Genomic DNA, 20,558 nt, shown 5'->3' with positions numbered 1-20,558 from the left:
CCCCAGGTCCTGATCCAAGCACTGACACAAGCTCAGCACCCACAGGATTCTGCCCATGGCCCTGGCCCTGAGCTCGGCCCAGGGGATGCTGCAGGGGTGGGCCCCTCCAGAATGAGTCCCACAGCCTCCTGAAGCTGTACAACCGATGGTCCCATATACTAATCAGCTGTCCCCAGTTGTGTGGCCATGAGACCCCATTATTCCCAATTACTCAGGGAGAGAAGAGAAAGCAATAATACAGAGCAGAGCCAGCAGGCCCCAGACCAGGCCGTAGCACAGCCAAATGGCCTCCAGCATCCCCAAAGATTCTCCAGCTCTAACCTGGGACATGACCCCACTGACTCTCCCCATGCACAGGTTGAGGGGGCTCCTTTAGAGACCAGCCAGTTTGGGGATGGCAGTGACTCCTGGGATGCAAGCCCTGCAGCCAGGCTGGCCTCAGACTCCTGCATGCACTGGTCAAGCTCTGCCCCACAGAGCCCAGGGTCTGAATCCAGCACACCTGAACTCTACTCCTGGACTCACTCCCACTTCTCTTCTCCTGGGAAGCTAGCTTCTCTAGGCATTAGCTTCAGCAGCTGTGAATGGGGAAGCTTACACTCAAGGAAGAAACACTATTGTTGTTTTCTTTTTTAGAAAAACAGCCATATTTATTACCAATCACATATGATTCTATATTTGCTTGACATGTTTCCATGTAGAAAGACTCACAGCTGACAAAGAACAATTCACCCTATTTACAATGGCTTTCCTATATCCAAGCATCTATTGGATGTGCTCATTCTGCCAGACATCCTTCTTTGCTCCCTAATTTTTTATTAACCGGCTCAATTCTATCTATATATTTTAAAACTAATTTCAAATTCATTTCTTCAAAAAGATTCCCCCTGTTCTACTCTCTGTCTATCCTGATTGGCTTAATTCTTCCCCTTGCTGATCTTCCTCTCACTCTTTTTTTTAATAATCACCCCTAACAAAATCCTGTCTTGTAATACTTCCCATCTGAAGTGGGGTACATTGCCATTGTTGCCCATATCTTAAGTGTCTCTGGTGCTGAGGCAATTCCACCTATGTGCTCTGTATCCCTTAATAGGTCTAGCACAACTTGGGTTATAGCATTTGAGACTCTTCCACATTTTTTCTGTAGTCATAAGCAGACATTTTATATTGCTTTTTTTTTTATTTTCAGCGTAACAGTATTCATTGTTTTTGCACCACACCCAGTGCTCCATGCAATCCGTGCCCTCTCTAATAACCACCACCGGGCTCCTCCAACCTCCCACCCGCTGCCTCTTCAAAACCCTCAGATAGTTTTGCAGAGTCCATAGTCTCTCATGGTTCACCTCCCCTTCCAATTTACCCCAACTCCCTTCTCCTCTCCACCTCCTCCATGCTATTTGTTATGCTCCACAAATAAGTGAAACCATATGATAATTGACTCTCTCTGCTTGACTTATTTCACTCAGCATAATCTCTTCCAGTCCCGTCCATGTTGATACAAAAGTTGGGTATTCATCCTTTCTGATGGAAGCATAATACTCCATAGTGTATATGGACCACATCTTCCTTATCCATTCGTCCGTTGAAGGGCATCTTGGTTCTTTCCACAGTTTGGTGACCGTGGTCATTGCTGCTATAAACATTGGGGTACAGATGGCCCTTCTTTTCACTACATCTGTATCTCTGGGGTAAATACCCAGTAGTGCAAGGCAGGGTCATAGGGAAGCTCTATTTTAATTTCATGAGGAATTCCCACACTGTTCTCCAAAGAGGCTGCACCAGCTTGCATTCCCACCAACAGTGTAAGAGGGTTTCCCTTTCTCCACATCCCCTCCAACATATGTTGTTTCCTGACTTGCTAATTTTGGCCATTCTAACTGGCGTAAGGTGGTATCTCAATGTGGTTTTAATTTGAATCTCCTTGGTGGCTAGTGATGATGAACATTTTATCATGTGTCCAATAGCCATTTGTATGTCTTCATTGGAGAAGTCTCTGTTCATATCTTCTGCCCATTTTTTGACATGATTACCAGTTTTGTGTGTGTTGAGTTTGAGGAGTTCTTTATAGATCCTGGATATCAACCTTTTGTCTGTACTGTCATTTGCAAATATCTTCTTGTTATACCTGTTGTTTTCTTTTACATCCAATGATACATAACATTGTAAGAGTCTTACTAATTAGAGAGGCTACATGTGATCTCAGCCAGCTGACCATGGAGTTGGAGTCTCCTTTCTTCCTCTGTGGGATCCCAGGAAAAGTTTTCTCTGCCCCGTGAGCTGCATCATCGGCAAGTGGGTCCAAGTCAGAATTAGCAGATATGCAGTTCCACAAAACCACGGATTGGGCTACTTTACAGATCCTCCCACACCGAGCTCCAGGAGATGAGGCCTGGAACAACAATAATAGTAGCAAATACAGGATTACTAGAGAGTGAGATAAACATCTGCCTGCTCAACTGAATTTAGCACCAGAGGCATCACCCAGGGATTGTAAAACCCAACTACACAGATGGAGATGCAGGAAGCATCGGTCCTGATTCCTACATACACAGGAACCTGGTGGTCGTGGGACATCACACAGGATTGTCTGGACACTGACCCTTTCCAAATGCCCTACACTGCACCCTGCACTCTCCTTTCTGAAAGAAGACAGCAGGCTATCCAGCGCATTTCAACCCTGGGACAGGTATAGGAATCGCACATGTCCTACCTCCTGCACCATGTTTCTGACCTTCTGTGCTGGTCTGGGCAGGGCAGTGGGGACAGCTGTCTGTGGGAGCCTGGGAACTCTGGTCCACACCCCTTCTCAGGTGACAGGTGCTCTGGGGTGACCCACAGGAGGGAAGGCCCTGGTCTGAGTCCTCCTCCACCAGCAGGGGGCAGCAGAGCTGCATCAGGAGCAGCAGGACAGAGGCTGGGGCTGCCCATGAGGAGCCTCAAGGGGACACCGGGCTTGGGGGTCAACAGGAGTCCAAGATTCAGGACTCAGAGGCTGTCAGGATATTCCAACCTATCTCCTCAGACTGCAGGGACCTTATTCTGAGGGTCAGATACACATTGTTACCCAGGACACTGACAGGAGTCCTCACCATGGAGCACCACCCTTCGTTCTCCACCTGAGATCCCAGGGAGCTGACCCTTCTGTACTGGGCATGTCCAAGACACCGTGACCCCTCACCCTCTGCAATTCCTGCCCCACTCCAGTCAGACTCAGATCTGGGGCTGCAACTCCCTTGTTCATCAATGTCTCGGGGGGACAGGAAGTAGGGCACTCAGAGCGACAGGTCCCTGATAGGAAGGTCTGCAGCCTCCTTGTGAGACTGTCTCCAGAGTGATGTAATTCTCATAGCCTCAGACCACATCTCTGGTCCCTGAACTGTCCTTACTTCAGTGACAGAACTCAGTTCCCAGGAAGGACCATTAACTATTCAGTCTCCAGAGCTCAAACCCTGTGCACAGATATGACCCTGGGGACTCACAGAGACACAGAACTTGAAGTGAGTCCCTCTATCAGGAATGGTTTCTGGCACTTTTCACAAGTTTACATGAGACATGGATGAAAAAAACAAAAGGAATCAAAGTATTGACGATGCAAGATGCTGGTCTGCTGTGGGGTGGGTCGTGTCACAGAGACAGAAGCACCACGTGGAAATAGACTAGAAGTTGTGATGAAACTCCAACAGCCTGTGAATGTATAACAAGTAAATTCCCATATGCACCATGATGAAAAAATGTCAGGATGCAAGAGTTTTCCATTCTGAGGACATGTTGAGAATGGGACAAGAATGCAGCTGGGGGAAGCAGAGAGGACATGAAAAAGGAGGGGTAGACGCTGAGGCCACATGACTTCCTTTCCCTGAATCAGGTGCTGTTTGTAGCTCTGCAAGAGACCAAATCAGCCCCATGGCCAGGCTCCAAAAAGGCCGTCCTGGTGCTGACTCAGCTACCCTGTGCTCAGTGACCCTGATCCCAGTGACTCCTGTCAGGGAGATGGTATAGAAATCTTCAGTGTACAGTGGTACCAGCAGAAGCCAGGACAGGACCCTGGCCGGTCATAGATGACAATAGCAAGTGCTCCACAGGGATTCTCTGATGCTAAGACTCCAATTTGGAAGACACAGCCACCCTAAACCCCAGCAGGACCAGGGCCAAGGACAAGGCTGATTATTACTGTCAACTGTGGGACAACAGCAATGCTCACAGTGACAGAGCCAGACAGGGTTATGAGAGACAAACCACTTTCCTATCTGTGTCACACTCTCCATCAGTCCTTGGAGGACTGAGGACAAACAGAGGTCTTTGTCCCAGGGCCCACATCTGAGATTCCCAGACCTCTCTCCCAACACAGCCCTCTAGGCAGCCTCTGCACCGTGTGCATCAGGGTGCCTGTGCAGGAAGCAGGATGAGGCTGTTATGTTTTCTTGCCTAGGGTAGTGTCAGGTATGAAAGATCAGGCTGGAAGGACAAAGAAACATCCATGGAGACAAGACAAGCTCAGAGTGACAAGACGAAGTCTCAGCGTTCTATTGAACAGAATCATGGTGGTGTTTTGAGATGGAAGCAATTCTCCTTTACAGTTAAGTTCTCTAGGGCAGCAAAGTGTACGTTAATCATACAAGGAGTGAAAATTCTGCAGTGGGTCACCCAGAATGTCAGTGAGTACGGACATTCCCAATTCTACCTCTTCATTCCTGGACCCATCAATGCTGGCTATGGGAGAAACAGCATCGTGCATTGGACACATATTTAGTGTAAATATCACCTCCTGCCAAATCTTGCCACAATCCCACAAGGTGTTGCATGTGAGTGGACAGTAAAAAAGTCTGTCTAAGAGGCCAGTAGGCCATCATTCCAGCCAGCTGTTTCGAACGCTATGGAGCATGGTAGAACCAGTGAATTCCACACTGTGGAATGTGTAGAACCACACATTCCATAGTGTGCATTAGCATATTACAGTCCTTTTCTGAGGTGAAATGTGAGCTTTGGACAGAACCACACTGAATACTGGAACAGTGGGTGAGGCATTCAGTAAGTCCAAGGATCAGAGTTTGGGAAGAAGCAATGCAGTCAAAGAAAGCAAGCTCCCATACAGAGTAAAGGTCTCTTCCACCAAGAACAGAGTGATCGCTTCCATGATGGAACAAGTCTAATGTCATTCATCTGCCACCAGGCTCCTGGCTTATTCCTAAGGGAATGGTCTCATCCTGGAACTCTGAGTTGGTCTCTGCTCTTGGAAGATTGGTCCCTCAGAAGTAGCCACAGTCATGTCAGCTTTATGAGGGGACAAACCTAGGGAATATCCCATGAATAATCTAAAATCTTGCAACATGGCCACTTTGCTATAGGCCCACTGGACAAGTTCAAGAGTGGATGCAAAAGAAAGCTAATCACTGTCCCCAGACGTGTCACATTATCCACCTGAGTATGAACACCATTTCCCATTGAGGACTCACACTTCTGGGCATTCTCATGAACACAAATAGCTCTGTGTTCATTTGGGGGTGGGGTCTCCTCACATATCTCTTCCTCAAACATCTCTTACCACTTTCCTTTATTCCTCCCAAGGCTCGAACCTTCCAGCCAAACTGAGTCAGAGAACATAGGTTAGAAATAAGCCACTCTGTCCTTCTCTCTGTCAGGTAAATAAACCAAGCACTCTGCTCACATGGTGCATTATTGAAAAATTGTCCATATTGTGCAGGGTTGTCCCAGATGAGGGCTGCAGGACTACGACTGTTAACTAGCACAGTTGACTGCTCATCACACAGGAGCCTCTTAAATTAACCACGGATTTTCTAGGGATCAGCTATCATAGGATTGTCCCTACTGGGCCATAATTGTGCCAGACAGATCAGAGACAATGCAGTAGGGTTGGGGTCATGGCCATCAGACCTTTTCCTCATGCATCTCGCCTGTGCCTTCAGGACCTGGGGAAGCCTAATCTCAAATTTACCTCTTCTGTTCCATGATGGAGAGCTACTGTGAATACCCAATTCCATGGCATAGTTGATCTGATAACACAGTTTGTGCAGGCAGCTCAATCACATAGTTACTTAGTGGCAAATTAGGAACCTACAGTCTCTGTTAAGTTTCAGTAGCAAGCCAAAGTATGTGCCCATTGGAGCTTTCTAAAAATACACATGCAAAAACAAAAAATGGTAAGGTGCCCATCTATTTCAGTTCTAGGAACAAAGTCTTTGATTGAAACCACTGTGCTCTGTCAAAATGAGTCTGATTACTAACTTGGACCTGCCATTCATTACGGTAACAACACACACCTTACCATTGGTGATAAAATGGAACTGCCTGTCTCCTAAAAATGCAAAGATTCCCAAAACTACAACTTTGGCATCCAATCCAGAGTTCAAAATCTCCAGAAAACATATGTGTATATATCATACGTATGGGCATATATGTACACAAATACTTCTCCAACAAATATACAGCAGACACAATCAGTATATATGTGCACATGCACTCACAAGTATATTCATATATATGTGTGTGTATCAGTATATGATAGAGAGGAGTGTGTGACAGGAATTGGATGTCATGTGTCACAAACACACAAGTGAGCCACGGAGAAATCACAGTGACTGTCAGCCACAAACGGGCTCCTGCTTCCCACTGAGTTTGCAGGGAGGCTAACACAGGGCTCCTCTAGTGACTCACCTTCCCGGGAAACATATAACATGAGAATTTTAACACATCACATGCACCTGTCCCCGATTTTATAACCTATGGGAAAATATCGCCTTGGAACTCAACTAGCATAGAATCCCAGACACATAAGGTCATCACTGTCCCCACATCCTCTCACAAACCAGACTCTTCCCCACAGGGACAGACTCCAAGCACACTTCAGTTCTTGTTCCTTTTTGCCATCCTGACAGCAGCCACACGGTCCCCTCTGCAGAGAAGCTTCCTCCAGCCTCTCCCCACACATGACATGCCGGTCATTTTGTCTGATGTCATTTGATTCTCTGCACAATCCCAACCTAAATGATAGGTTCTCCTATCATTTAAATATCTGAATGATTTGTATTAGTCATTATCCCCACAGGACCAGAAGTTTTAATGCAATGAATGCCCATATCAGTCGGAAGCATGAATATTCAAGCAGCTATTTTCTGGCAGACAGAAGTAAGTCTGAAGTTAGATGCTGGTTCTCCAGGTACAGCCAATTCCCTGAGGCCCCAAATCCTCTCAGTGTGTCTCCCACCATTGTGACTATGGAGACTTTGCTTTGTCTTGTTGTTGACAACAGACCTCAGGATGGCTGCTCCAGCTCCAGCTATCAGTCATGAGGACAAGGGAAAGAACATTCATAAATCTAGTCAGTTTCTTTCATTCACAGACAAAACTTCCCAGAAAGATCCTCAGAAAAATGACACATCTGTGGGCTAGCTCTGGGCCACAAGATCAATGCTGACCCAGACAGAAATGAGAAATAGTGGGGCTTCTCAATGATTATAGAAGACAAGATGCAGGTAGATTGGGTTGATGATGGTGTGCAGTCTCACCAAAGCAACTGTCTCCAATGCTGCTCTGCCCAAGGCAGGAACCGAAGAAAGACTTGGGTCTTCTTTGCACTGATTTCCCAGGATGAAACCTATGGAAGACCAAGCTGGATCTGAATAAGATTTTGTTGGTTGAGTGTCCTACTGTCTTTGTCCTTGGAGCAGGAGCTATAATCAGATTATGTGGTGGTCCAGCAGCCATATCAAGTGAGACAGTCCGTGAGTCCTGTATCTTCTAGTGTTCAGCCCTAAAACGACATTCATGACCACCACCACCCCAGAGACATGACCCTGATACCTCAGATGGGTCCTGCCTCCTCTTCACATGAGCCTCTTCCTATTGTCATAGGTAATCTGACACCTTATATATACCTAGTCTTGATGCTGGCAGGAGCCCCACAGAGACGAGCAAACCCTCTCCTGGAGGATGCATGCCAGCAGTGCATTAATCAAGGGGAACCAGGATGTGAGCACTGGGTCATGAATCTCCACCTGGACAAAAGATTTCCCTGCACTTCTAGCTGCCAGTGTGGGGTGGCCACTAGGGGGGGCAACAGAGATCACCTGGAAAGGCCTCAGGGATTCTAACTGGGAGGATTACTTACCAGAACCTGAAACCAGAAGATAAAGGTACAGATTTACTACACTATCATCACCTGTGCTCTGATATAAAATTCTGACTTGGAGTCTCTCATCTCTATCCTGTGGAATTTGTCTCGGGCTCTAGCACACGTCTAGGACTTCATGACGCTCCACCCCACCCCCATTCCTGCTACACTCTGTCACTCTCAATCCTTGCTCAAGCACTAGGTCTGTCCCTTTCAGGGCGGGCTCCTTGGGGGTACTGAGGAACAGCATCTATGACCTGCCCCAGGAGCTCTTCCTTGGCACAGATTCCTACACCACATCAATGGTTCCCTAAAACTCCATGTGCACCTGGCAAGGGAGGAATTTTTTCCTGTTTTGATGTTCACCAATCTAAACTAGAAGTAGGACAAACTGACCTATGATCCTCTAGTGCCTACAGAGGAAACATTCTATGATGGGTTCAGAAAATGCAGACAGACTCCACCTCACAGCTCAGTTGTGACCATGCCTCCCCAGGAGCCAGGCCAGGACATGGAGAGGGATAGAGTTTGGACCCCAGGCTACGGAAACACAGGGTGAAAGAGAATCACCTGGGCTGAGGATGAGTTTGCAGGAGCTGCCCTCCCATCTCTGCGTCCCTTGGAGCTGAGCCCATTTCTGTGTGTGTGTGTGTGTTTTCTTAGTAGCTGAGCCCATTTCTAAAACCACAAGGCTCCTCAGCAGCAGCCCCTGAGCTCTGGCTCATTTACATAACCAGCAGGTGTCTCCAGCAAGCAGATAAGAGGGGGCTGGGAGGAACCCTGCCCAGCCTTGAGATTCGGAGAGCAAAATCGAGGGACCTGCACCATGGCCTGGACCCCTCTCCTCCTCGGAGTCCTGGCTCACTGCACAGGTGCTGAGGCCAGGCTCACACTCCCTAATCCCCAGGTTCTGGGACACTCCTGGCCGTGACTCTGAGCTCAGCAGTGGATTGCCACTGACAAACAAGATCTCAAGACCATCCTTTGTCATGAGGGGCTAGAGGGGTGTAATCTCTTCCCACTCTTGTCATTGGCTCTGTCTGACCCCAAAAGGGCTGCACCTGCCCAGGGCAAGGGGAGGAATGGTTCTCATTTGTCCAAAGTTTCTATCCACAAGGCCTGCGCATGGGCCGCAGAACAAAGAGGACATCAGGGTGGGAATTATCTAGAGAACCACTGGGATTTAAACCAGGGGTGGTAGTGTCCAGGGGATGATACTCTGGCTGCAACCTACCTCTCATCTTCTCTCTTGCAGGCTCCATGGCCTCGTATGTGCTGACTCAACCACCCTCACTATCGGTGAACCTGGGACAGACGGCCAAGATCACGTGTGGGGGAGACAACATTGGGGGTAAATATGCTCACTGGTACCAGCAGAAGCCAGGCAAGGTCCCTGTGCTGATTATCTACGAGGATAGCAAAAGGCCATCAGGGATCCCTGACCGGTTCTCAGGCACCAACTCAGGGAACACAGCCACCCTGACCATCAGCGGGACCCGTGCTGAGGACGAGGCTGACTATTACTGTCAGGTGTGGGACAGCAGTACTAATGCTCACGGTGACACAGGCAGATGGAGAAGTGAGACAGAAACCCCTTCCCCATCTATGTCACACTCTCCTCCAGCCCCAGGAGGCCTGTGCACAGAGCAGGGAGCACTTCTGGCCCAGGTCCCCTCATCTGAGATCCCCAGACCTTCCTCCCCATCCAGCCCTCCAAGCAGCTCTGCACAGGGAGGTCAGAAGAGCATTTACAGCTGACAGCACTAGGCTGCCTGCTTCTCTGTGCCGGGGTGTCAACTGCACACAGAGGGACTGGGTAGAAAAAAGACACAGGGAGACATTTGGCCAATGGTCATGATCTCACCATTTCCAAGTGGTGATCGTGAGCTAATGCTCTCCCGACTGATCAGGATTACAGTTCAAATTGTCCCAGCTCAGCTGAGTTCCTAAAGCTCTGGAGCCATGAGAGGACCCTCCTCTACCAAAGTGGAACAGATGGGTACAGTAGACACTGAGAGGTCACCCATATCCCCTCTTCTGGGCTCACACATGCACCCATTGCTTCCTGGAGCCCCTGGCCGCTCACAGGAGAGCTCCTCACTAGAAAATGCTGCTGGTTCAGAGATCTGCTTCCCCGGGTTTCTGTCCCTTCTCAGAGAGGTTCAGGTGAATGATCTCAGAGGCCCAGGGCCCAAGGCCCTCCCTCTGGTTCAGATGTCCTGAAAAATCCCCAGGTGGAGAGCTCCCTGAAGAAGGAGGCTGATCAGATGGCTCACTCTCTGTGGGTCGCTCTCCTTCTGCCCAGGCTCATTTCCCTTCTCTTTCCAGGTTTTTACACATGCACTTCCCTATCTCAGAGTCTGCTTCCAGGAACCCAATCTGAGATGACCAGCATCCTGGAGACAGTCCTCAGAGAACAGAAGGGGTCACTGTATATATCCACAAAGCTGGGATACCTCCCCAAAATCCACAAGGTGCATGCCAGTCTCCACCAGATGAAATCCCTTTTTCCCTTCGGAGAAAACATGCAGACACACTAGGTGCTCTGGGTTCTGACAGATAGTTGGAGAGTCACATCTATCCTGATGGTGAATGAGTGACATTGGGACAGTTGCCTCCTCCTCCAGACTGGCCAGAAGATATTCATCTATGGGAGTGACACACACAAGGAGTGCTCTCTCAATTCTACCCACTGAAACACACACACATTTGCCCAAGAAGCCTTCTTTACATGCACACTACCAACAAAACAATTTTATGAAATGCAGTCCAGTCTCTCAATGCTGACATGTAAGAAGCCACCAGAGTCCCACCTTATCCTCATGAAATCCACTAGATCCACACAAACCACAGTCTGCAAATAAAGGGAATATCAATAATCTTTCTTCCACTTGATATTATGAAACTATCCCAAGACAACCACAAATAGGTTCTTTCTCCCATAAGAGGAAATTAAATACACTTTTGTCTCCTAGGGATTTTTTTTAATTTATCTTCAGTTTAACAGTATTCATTGTTTTTGTACCACACCCAGTGCTCCATGCAATCCATGCCCTCTATAATACCTACCACCTGGTACCCCGACCTCCCAACCCCAGCCCCTTCAAAACCTTCAGATTGTTTTTCAGAGTCCAAAGTCTCACATGGTTCACCTCCCCTTCCAATTTACCCCAACTCCCTTCTCCTCTCCATCTCCCCTTGTCCTCCATGCTATTTGTTATGCTCCACAAATAAGTGAAACCATAGGATAATTGACTCTCTCTGCTTGACTTATTTCATTCAGCATAATCTCTTCCAGTCCTGTCCATGTTGATACAAAAGTTGGGTATTCATCCTTTCTGATGGAGGCATAATGCTCCATAGTGTATATGGGCCACATCTTCCTTATCCATTCGTCCGTTGAAGGACATCTTGGTTCTTTCCACAGTTTGGCGACCATGGCCATTGCTGCTATAAACATTGGGATACAGATGGCCCTTTTTTTCACTACATCTGTATCTTTGGGGTAAATACCCAGGAGTGCAATTGCAGGGTCATAGGGAAGCTCTATTTTTAATTTCTTGAGGAATCTCCACACTGTTCTCCAAAGTGGCTGCACCAACTTGCATTCCCACCAACAGTGGAAGAGGGTTCCCCTTTCTCCACATCCCCTCCAACACATGTTGTTTCCTGTCTTGCTAATTTTGGCCATTCTAACTGGTGTAAGGTGATAGCTCAATGTGGTTTTAATTTGAATCTCCGTGATGGCTAGTGATGATGAACATTTTTTCATGTGTCTGATAGCCATTTGTATGTCTTCATTGGAGAAGTGTCTGTTCATATCTTCTGCTCATTTTTTGATATGATTGTCTGTTTTGTGTGTGTTGAGTTTGAGGAGTTCATTATAGATCTTGGATATCAACCTTTTGTCTGTACTGTCACTTGCAAATATCTTCTCCCATTCCGTGGGTTGCCTCTTTGTTTTCTTGACTGTTTCCTTTGCTGTGCAGAAGCTTTTGATGTTGATGAAGTCCCAAAAGTTCATTTTCGCTTTTGTTTCCTTTGCCTTTGGAGACATATCTTGAAAGAAGTTGCTGTGGCTGATATCAAAGAGATTACTGCCTATGTTCTCCTCTAGGATTCTGATGGATTCCTGTCTCACGTTGAGGTCTTTTATCCATTTTGAGTTTATCTTTGTGTACGGTGTAAGAGAATGGTCGAGTTTCATTCTTCTACATATAGCTGTCCAATTTTCCCAGCACCATTTATTGAAGAGACTGTCTTTTTTCCACTGTATATTTTTTCCTGCTTTGAGACAGATAGAAACTTATGTTAACAAACAAGCCATGCATGGATGCCTGGGTGGCTCGGTTGGGTAAGCAACTGCCTTCGGCTCAGCTCATGATCAGGGTCCTAGGACTGAGCCCTGAGTCAGGCTCCCTGCTCAGTGGGGAGCCTGCATCTCCCCCTCTTTTGCCTCTTTCTCGCTCCCTCATATATATATATATGTATATATGTATATATATATATACATATATACACATATATATGTATATATGTGTATATATGTATATATATATATGTATATTCTTAAAATAAAAAAAAAGAAGAAGAAGAAGCCATAGGGACAGACTCCCTGCACTCAGAGGAAGGAAGAAAAGGATTCCAGTGGATTTTGCTTTGCATGAAATGTCATTGAGAGACAGTGGATTAACATCTTTACTGAAAGGGAGAAAAAACAGTTCTTCACTTGGGGAAAATATCCTTCAAACATGACGTCTAAATAAAAAATGTCAACAATACACAAATACACAAAAACTGACACGATTGCTCATGAGCTGACCCAAAATACAAGCATTAAATGGACATTCCTCAAGGTGCCTGGATGGTTCAGTTGGTTAAGCATCTGACTTTGGTTAGGATCATGATCCCAAGGTCCTGGGATCAAGCCCCGTGTCCAACACCATGCTCAGCAAGGAGCCTGCCACTCCCTCTCCTACTCCCCTTGCTTGTGTTCCCTCTCTCTGTCAAATAAATAAATAAAATCTTAAAAAAAGAAAAGTACATTTCTCAAGCAGGAGAGGTGATTCCAGGAAGAATCTGAATCTACAAAAACAATGTAAGGAGCGCCTGGATGGCTCAGTTGGTTAAGTGTATTCTTTCATCACAGATCATGATCCCAAGCTCCTGGGATCCATCCAGTCCCGCATCAGTCTTCTTGCCCACGAGGGAGCCTGCTTCTCCCTCTGCTTGCTGCTTCCCCTGCTTGTGTGTTCCCTCTCTCTCCCTCTTTCTCACTCTCACTCTATCTCTAGCAAATAAATAAAATCTTTTTAGAAAATCAATGTAAAAATCAGAAATGCTAACTGAAGGGACAAATATTAAGACTTTTTATTATCTAAATCTCTTTAAAAGATACATCACTGCAAAGCAAGAAAAATATCCAATGAAAAAAAGACAGTCTCTCCAATAAATAGTGCTGGGAAAATTAGACAGCTATGTATAGAAGAAGGAAACTCGACAATTCTCTTACACCATACCCAAAGATAAACTCAAAATGGTTGAAAGACCTCAATGTGAGACAGGAATCCACAAAAATCCTAGAGTAGAACATAGGCAGTAACTTCTTCAACATCAGCCACAGCAACTTCTTTCAAGATATATCTCCACAGGCAAAGGAAACAAAAGCGAAGATGAACTTTTGGGACTTCATCAAGATCAAAAGCTTCTGCACAGCAAAGGAAACAGTCAACAAAACAAAGAGGCAACCCACGGAATGGGAGAAGATATTCACAAATGACACTATAGACAAAGGGCTGATATCCAAGAGCTATAAAGAACTCCTCAAACTCAACACCCAGGAAACAGATAATAATGTCAAAAAATGGGCAGAAGACATGTACAGACACTTCTCTAATGAAGACATACAACTGGCTAGCAGACACATGAAAAAGTGTTCATCATCATTAGCCATCAGGGAAATTCAAATCAAAACTACACTGAGATACTGCCTTGCACCAGTTAGAATGGCAAAGATTAACAAGACACAAAACAACAAATGTTGAAGACGATATGGAGAAAGGGAAACCTTCTTACACTGTTGGTGGAAATGAGAGTTGGTGCAGCCAATTTGGAAAGCAGTGTGGATATTCCTTAAGAAATTAAAAATAGAGCTATCTTATGACCCTGCAATTGCACTACTGGGTATTTACCCCAAAGGTACAGATGTAGTGAAAAGTAGGGCCATCTGTACCCCAATGTTCATTGCAGCAATGGCCACAATAGCCAAACTGTGGAAAGAGCCAAGATGCCCTTCGCAGACATATGGATAAAGAAGATGTGGTCTATATGTACAATGGAATATGATGTCTCCAACAGAAAGGATGAATATCCAACTTTGTATCAAAATGGATGGGACTGGAGGAGATTATGCTGAATGAAATAAGTCAAGTAGAAAAAGTCAATTATCATAGGGTTTCACTTACTTGTGGAGCATAAGGAATAACATGGAAGACATTAGGAGGAAAGGAAAAGTGAAGGGGGGGAGATAAATCTTGGAATGCTGCATCAAAAACTAATGATGTATTGTATAATTACTAACATAGCACAATAAAAATTTTTAAAAGGTTATGTCACTGTCCACAAAAATATAGTAACTATGTATGCTGGAATTTCTGACAGAGGTAAAATAATATGTAGGAAAATCACAGAGCATATGCTGAGAAGTGAGACACAGAAGGATGTTATCAGGTGCTTACATTCCATGTAACATGGCAGCACCATCGGAATGTGGACTTACTGCAAGTTACTGATCATAAGACAGAAAGAACTTACAGCTTGTAAGCAGAAGTAGATAAAATGGAATCATATCAAATGCTCCATTAATCCAAAAAAGATACATGTAAAGAGGGAACAAAGAACACATGGGACAACAACAACAACAAAAAATAATGATAATAAAGGCAAGATGCTATATTGCAGGGATACTACTAATCACATTCAGGAAATGCTCTAAACACCACAACTAAAGTCAGAGATTGTCAGATTGAGTTTCACAGCAACACCCAAGTGGATGCTGCCGATCAGAGACCTCCAGCAAAGAAAATGACACTGAAATCTATGAACATTTTAGGACAATTCTCACCCACTTCTGCTCCACTACGTGAGCCATGAAACATTCACAGGGAACAGAGAGAAAATCTGGGAAGATGAACTGATTCCTTAAAACAATTAGGATGAATTTATTGTTATGTATTTCACACAAAGAGAAGGGAAGAAATAATCTGAGTGCACATTTCATGAGAACAGGACTAGAAATGCCCCCACATGTCCCTTCTTTCCCCAGGCTTGAAGATGTTCAAACACACAGTGGCAAGAACTCCCTATGCAGCCCAGAGAGGAGCACAGCTCCATGTGAACCAGATTCATGAAACTCACCCAGAAGCACAGAGATTCTCTCCACCAGTGGGAGAAGGAATATCTTCAAGGGGACAGGTGAGGACATGAGGGGGGGATTGAGGTGTCCAGGCTCCAACTGAGGCTCAGGAGACAGAACTCTGAGGTCCCCACCATGGCCTGGGCCCTCTCCTGCTCCCCACCCTACTCTCTGTCCGGGTGCTGACCCTGGGCCTGCCACAGGCTCAGCCCCTGCAATACTCTGAGCATGACCTTGACCCTGAATTCAGCCCAGGAGACACTGTAAGGGAGGAACCACTGAGAATGAGCCCCACATTCCCCAGAGCTGCAGACACTGTGGACCTCAGATGACTCTGTCCCACCTGCTAGGGGAGCACAGAGAGAGGACCAAGCAATAATGCAGAGCAGAGCCAGCAGGACCCAGGCCAGGCCTCTGCACCGCCAAACTGCCTCCACCCTCCACAGATTCTCCAGCTCTAACCTCGGACACAAACCCACAGACTCTCCCCACGTGCAGGCTGAGGGGCTCCTTTAAAGAACAGCCAGGATGGGGATGGCAGTGAGTTCAGGACAGAAACCCTGCTGCCCAGCCTAACCACCCTCCCTCCCTCCAATCCTGCTCAAGTTCTGCCCCCAATGAGCCCAGGGTCTGAATCCAGCACAGCTGGTCTCCACCCCTGGACTCAACCCATTTTCCTCTGTTTTCCTGGGAAGCTAGCCACTCTGGTCTCAACTTTACCTACTGTGAAATGGGGAAGCTTAACTCATGTAAGAAATACTATTTTTCACATTAAATGATACAAAACATTAAAGAGTCTCTTTCATTTGAACGACTCAGTAAGGTCTCAGTGACTTAACACTAGTGTTGGAGTCTCCTGTCTGCAAATGGGGGAATCCAAGGAAAAGTCTTCAGCTACACTGGGACGTTCTTCATGTGCAGTTAGATGCAGGTATGAATGAGCAGGATCCCATTTTCACCAAACCAGAAGCTAGGCTAATTTACAAATCCTCCCACACCAAACTCCAGGAAATGTAGGCTGGAATAAGAGAAAAGAGGTAAAAACAGCAATAATAACAATAAAATTAAAGGTTTGCCTGCTCAGCAGAACTTAGCACCAGAAGCATCACATTTTGCTCTCATGACCCAACTACATGGACAGGAATGCAGGAAGCATCGGCCCAGATTCTTAAATACACAGGAAACTGGTGTCTGTGGGATATCACACAGCTTTGTCTGGGCACTGACACTTTTCAAATGCACTACACTGTAGCCTACACTCTCCTTTTTGTAAGAAGACTATGGACTAGGCCAGGGAATTTCAACCCTCATCCAAGTACAGGAATCCCACTTGTTCTGCCTCCTGCACCCTGTATGTAACCTGTCTGTGCTGGGCTGGGCTGGGCAGGGCAGGCGGGAGGCAGCTGTCTGTGGGAGGCTGGAAACCATGGTCCACACCCTTTCTCAGGTGACAGGTGCTCTGGGGTGACCTGCAGGAGGGAAGCTCCTGGTCTGAGTCCTTCTCCACCAACAGGGGGCAGCAGATCCGCAGAAGGAGCACCAGGATGGAGGCTGGGGCTGCCCAGGGAGGGGCCTAACAAGGACACCACTCTGGGGGTCAGAAGGCTGTCTAAGGTTCAGTCCTCAGAGACTGTCAGGATGATCCACCCTGTCTCCTCAGGCTTCAAGGATCATGTCCTGAGGGTCAGACACAGTGTCACCCAGGACACTGACAGTTGTCCTGACACAGTGAGCACCTCACCAGGGAGATTCAAGTCCCCTCTCTCCATCAGTGTCCCCAGGGACTGACTCCTCTGTGCTGTGCACATCCAGAGACACCCGATGACTCACTCTGCCTCTCCTTCCCCAACTCCACCCCCAATTCAGACCTGGGGCTACAGCTACTTTGTTCAAGAATATCTCAGGAAATAGGAGGCGGAGCACTTGGGGATCCTGGTTCCTGGAAGGAGCATCTGCAGCCTCCTTGTGAGACTGTCTCCTGAGTGACGTGATTCTCATGGCTGCAGAATGCATGGCTCAGGCACTTGAGCTCATAACATACAGGGATGTGTGATCCTGGGGATCCTTACAAGATCACAAACCTTGAAGCTCTTACTCATGGATTCAAGCCCTTTTCACAGGTTTGCATGAAATATTGCTGAAAAAATTAATAGGAATGACATGGTTGATGACTAAAATCGCACTTACAAGATTATGAACAAACCTCAGAATGAAAGATTCCCATTCTGTTGACATGCCAATGATGGGACCCTAGTGTCTGTAGGGGACACAGAGAGAACCTGAGGCAGGGGGAGGAAGGGAGTGAGGTCACAGAACCACCTCACATTGAATCAAGTGTTGTCTGCATCTCTCAGAGCAACCAGACCAGCTCCATGGCCAGAATTCTGGAAGGCCCCAGGCCAGCCCCAGACAGCCCCCAGGCAGAATGAGTTGGGACAGTGGTTGTATAAATTCCTAGGAATGTGACTGTGATACCAAACTTTGGAGACCAAAGCTCGCTTTTTGACCTGAGAGCTTCTTGGAGGAGGTTGGGGGTCCCCTCCCTACCTCTTCAGTCACTTGGTCTGAGTTTATGAGGGGTTTGAATACATTTGGAGTCCCAGAGAGGAGGAAATTTGCATAAATACTAACAATCACAGACCCTAGAGCCTGGAAAGAAATAAGAGAGGATAGGGTGAGGTTGACCCAGTTGTGGTTCTTAGAAGACAGAACTCTGGGCACATCCATATGGCCTGGAGCCCTCTCTCACTCCTCGTCCTCACTTTCTGCACAGGTGCTGTCCCTGGGCCCTGCCCACACCCTCTCAGCCCCACAGGACCAGAGCTGAGCCTGGCCCAAGCCCTGGGATCAGGCACAGCACAATCTCAGTATTGGGACCTTGCAAATGAGCCCCTGGACCTCATTGCAACCTCTCCTCTTCTGTCTTTTCAGGCTCTGTGACCTCCAGTGAGCTGACTCAGCCTCCCTCAGTGTCAGTTGCCCTGGGTCAGACCGCTACAATCACCTGCACTGGAGAGGAAGTAGAATATGTTTATGTCTACTGGTACCAGCAGAAGCCAGGCCAAGCCCCTCTGACGGTCATTTACGATGATAGTGATCGGCCTTCAGGGATCCCAGGGCGATTCTCTGGCTCCAAGTCAGGGAACACGGCCACCCTGACCATCAGCAGGACACAGGCCGAGGACGAGGCTGACTATTACTGTCAGTCCTTGACAGCAGTGGTAATGCTTACAGTGACACAAACAGATGGGGAAGTGAGACACAAACCCCTTCCCCATCTGTGTCACCCTCTCCTCCAGCCCCAGGAGGCCTGTGCACAGAGCAGGGAGCAGATCTGGTCGAGGTCCCCAGGTCTGAGGTCCCCAATCTGTCCCCTTCCTCCCAGTCCTCCAGGCAGGCTGCACAGGGTGGATCAGCAGGGAATTTGTAAACAGCTGTTAGAACTCCGTTTCCTCTGGGACTGTGTGAGGAGGAAGAATGACACATGTGAGAAGCAGAAAAGGAAGATATTTTTTTTTTAATTTTATATTTATTTATTTATTTATTTATTTATTTATTTATTTATTATTTCCAGCATAACAGTATTCATTATTTTTGCACCACACCCCGTGCTCCATGCAATCCGTGCCCTCTATAATACCCACCACCTGGTACCCCAACCTCCCACCCCCCATCCCTTCAAAACCCTCAGATTGTTTTTCAGAGTCCATAGTCTCTCATGGTTCAAAAGAACCTTTCTTTTAAAAGTTCCCTAAATGAATATGTCTGAAATTTAAAAATAGAGAGGACAGACTCACAGCAGATTTGATGCTGCAAAAGAAGAGAATGGGGAATCTGATGCCATAGGGATGTAAAGTGTTCAAAATGAAACACACAGTGAAATACCTAATAAAATTAATGAAGGCTCACTGCCCGGAAGACACCATCATGCGCCCAGATAGTGTGCAAGTGTAGGGACTTCAGAGAGGGAAGGTGAGGTTCTGAGGGTGAAATAAAAAGTCTGTGAAGATATAATCTACAAAAGGCTGCAAATGTGGAGAAACCCAGGAACCAATGTATCCAAGAAGCTCAACAAAGCTTGGGCACCGGGAGCATAAGAGACAGCGAAGGACACATTGTATGAAATCGCTACAGATCAGTGATGCAGACACTCTCACAGGCAGAAAGGAGAATCGTATTCCCTACAGAAAACCAGCATTGTGCTGGGAACACATTTCTCATCATGAACTGTGTAAACTGGAAAACAGGGAGCAATGTCTTCAAAATACTAATAGGAAATATCTGTCATCATTGGTCTTTACTGAAGAAAAATGTCATTAAAAAGTGGAGACAAAAAATCAATGTTTCTCACACAGCAAACCTCCCAGAACTCATCACCCACAGACCCTCAGCACAAGTGACCGAGAAGGACACACCTCACACCAAAGGAAAAAATGACTTATGGAAATGTGAGTCTGCACAAAGTATAATAAGCTTGGGAAACCATAACTACATGGATATACCTAAAACAAACTTTAGTGATTAATTCTGTAAGTACAGTCAAGTGCTAAGAGCAAAAACAATAGCAACATGTTTGATTTATAATGGAGGAACAGCTAAAACGTATGATGATGAGACCAAAAATAATGACAGACATGAGACCATGTTATGACGCCCTTACCCTGTACCTGAGTGATGTCGTGTCACTGGGGAAATCTGATAAGATAGGGGATGAAGACTGCAGATCCACAAGAAACCCACCATGGCCTGGACCCTCTCCTGCTTCCCCTTCTCACTTGCTGCCCAGGTGCAGACCCAGGTGCTACCCAGAGGAACCCCAGAGGAACAGCCTCCAGGGGAAGCTGAGCATGACCTTGAACCTGAAGTCAGCCTGGAGGGTACAGGAGTGGGACCCGGAGAAGGAGCCCCTGAGACTCCTGAACCTAGAGACCTTGTGTCCACTTCAGGACTCATTGACCCCAGTTGGGTGGCCAGAAGACCCCAGTCATTCCCTCCAATTTAGAAGAAAGAGAGAGA

General features: G+C 46.7%; 4 protein-coding genes and 2 gene segments (V, D, J or C); all 6 read left to right on the top strand.

Moving 5' to 3' along the window:
• LOC116571642 (immunoglobulin lambda-1 light chain-like) overlaps positions 1-20,558 on the top strand; it is a 487,065-nt gene that overhangs the window by 320,953 nt on the left and 145,554 nt on the right. The gene's annotated exons all lie outside the window — the stretch shown is intronic.
• The window catches only part of LOC116571641 (immunoglobulin lambda-1 light chain-like), a 1,068,967-nt gene that overhangs the window by 910,818 nt on the left and 137,591 nt on the right, over positions 1-20,558 (top strand). The window lies entirely within an intron of this gene.
• LOC116571643 (immunoglobulin lambda-1 light chain-like) overlaps positions 1-20,558 on the top strand; it is a 569,629-nt gene that overhangs the window by 415,614 nt on the left and 133,457 nt on the right. The window lies entirely within an intron of this gene.
• LOC116571639 overlaps positions 1-20,558 on the top strand; it is a 248,716-nt gene that overhangs the window by 114,092 nt on the left and 114,066 nt on the right.
• The window catches only part of LOC116571638 (immunoglobulin lambda-1 light chain-like), a 1,139,351-nt gene that overhangs the window by 1,010,048 nt on the left and 108,745 nt on the right, over positions 1-20,558 (top strand). The gene's annotated exons all lie outside the window — the stretch shown is intronic.
• LOC116571649 overlaps positions 18,255-20,558 on the top strand; it is a 146,006-nt gene continuing 143,702 nt past the window's right edge. The window contains 2 exon segments of the V gene segment in view: positions 18,255-18,315; positions 18,474-18,763. Of these exon segments, the coding sequence occupies positions 18,270-18,315; positions 18,474-18,763 (336 nt within the window).

The sequence above is a fragment of the Mustela erminea genome, chromosome 13 (assembly GCF_009829155.1).
Source record: "Mustela erminea isolate mMusErm1 chromosome 13, mMusErm1.Pri, whole genome shotgun sequence".
NCBI classification, from domain to species: domain Eukaryota; kingdom Metazoa; phylum Chordata; class Mammalia; order Carnivora; family Mustelidae; genus Mustela; species Mustela erminea.
The sequence above is the reverse complement of the archived record's forward strand: the minus strand, read 5'-3'. Positions and strand labels throughout refer to the sequence as shown.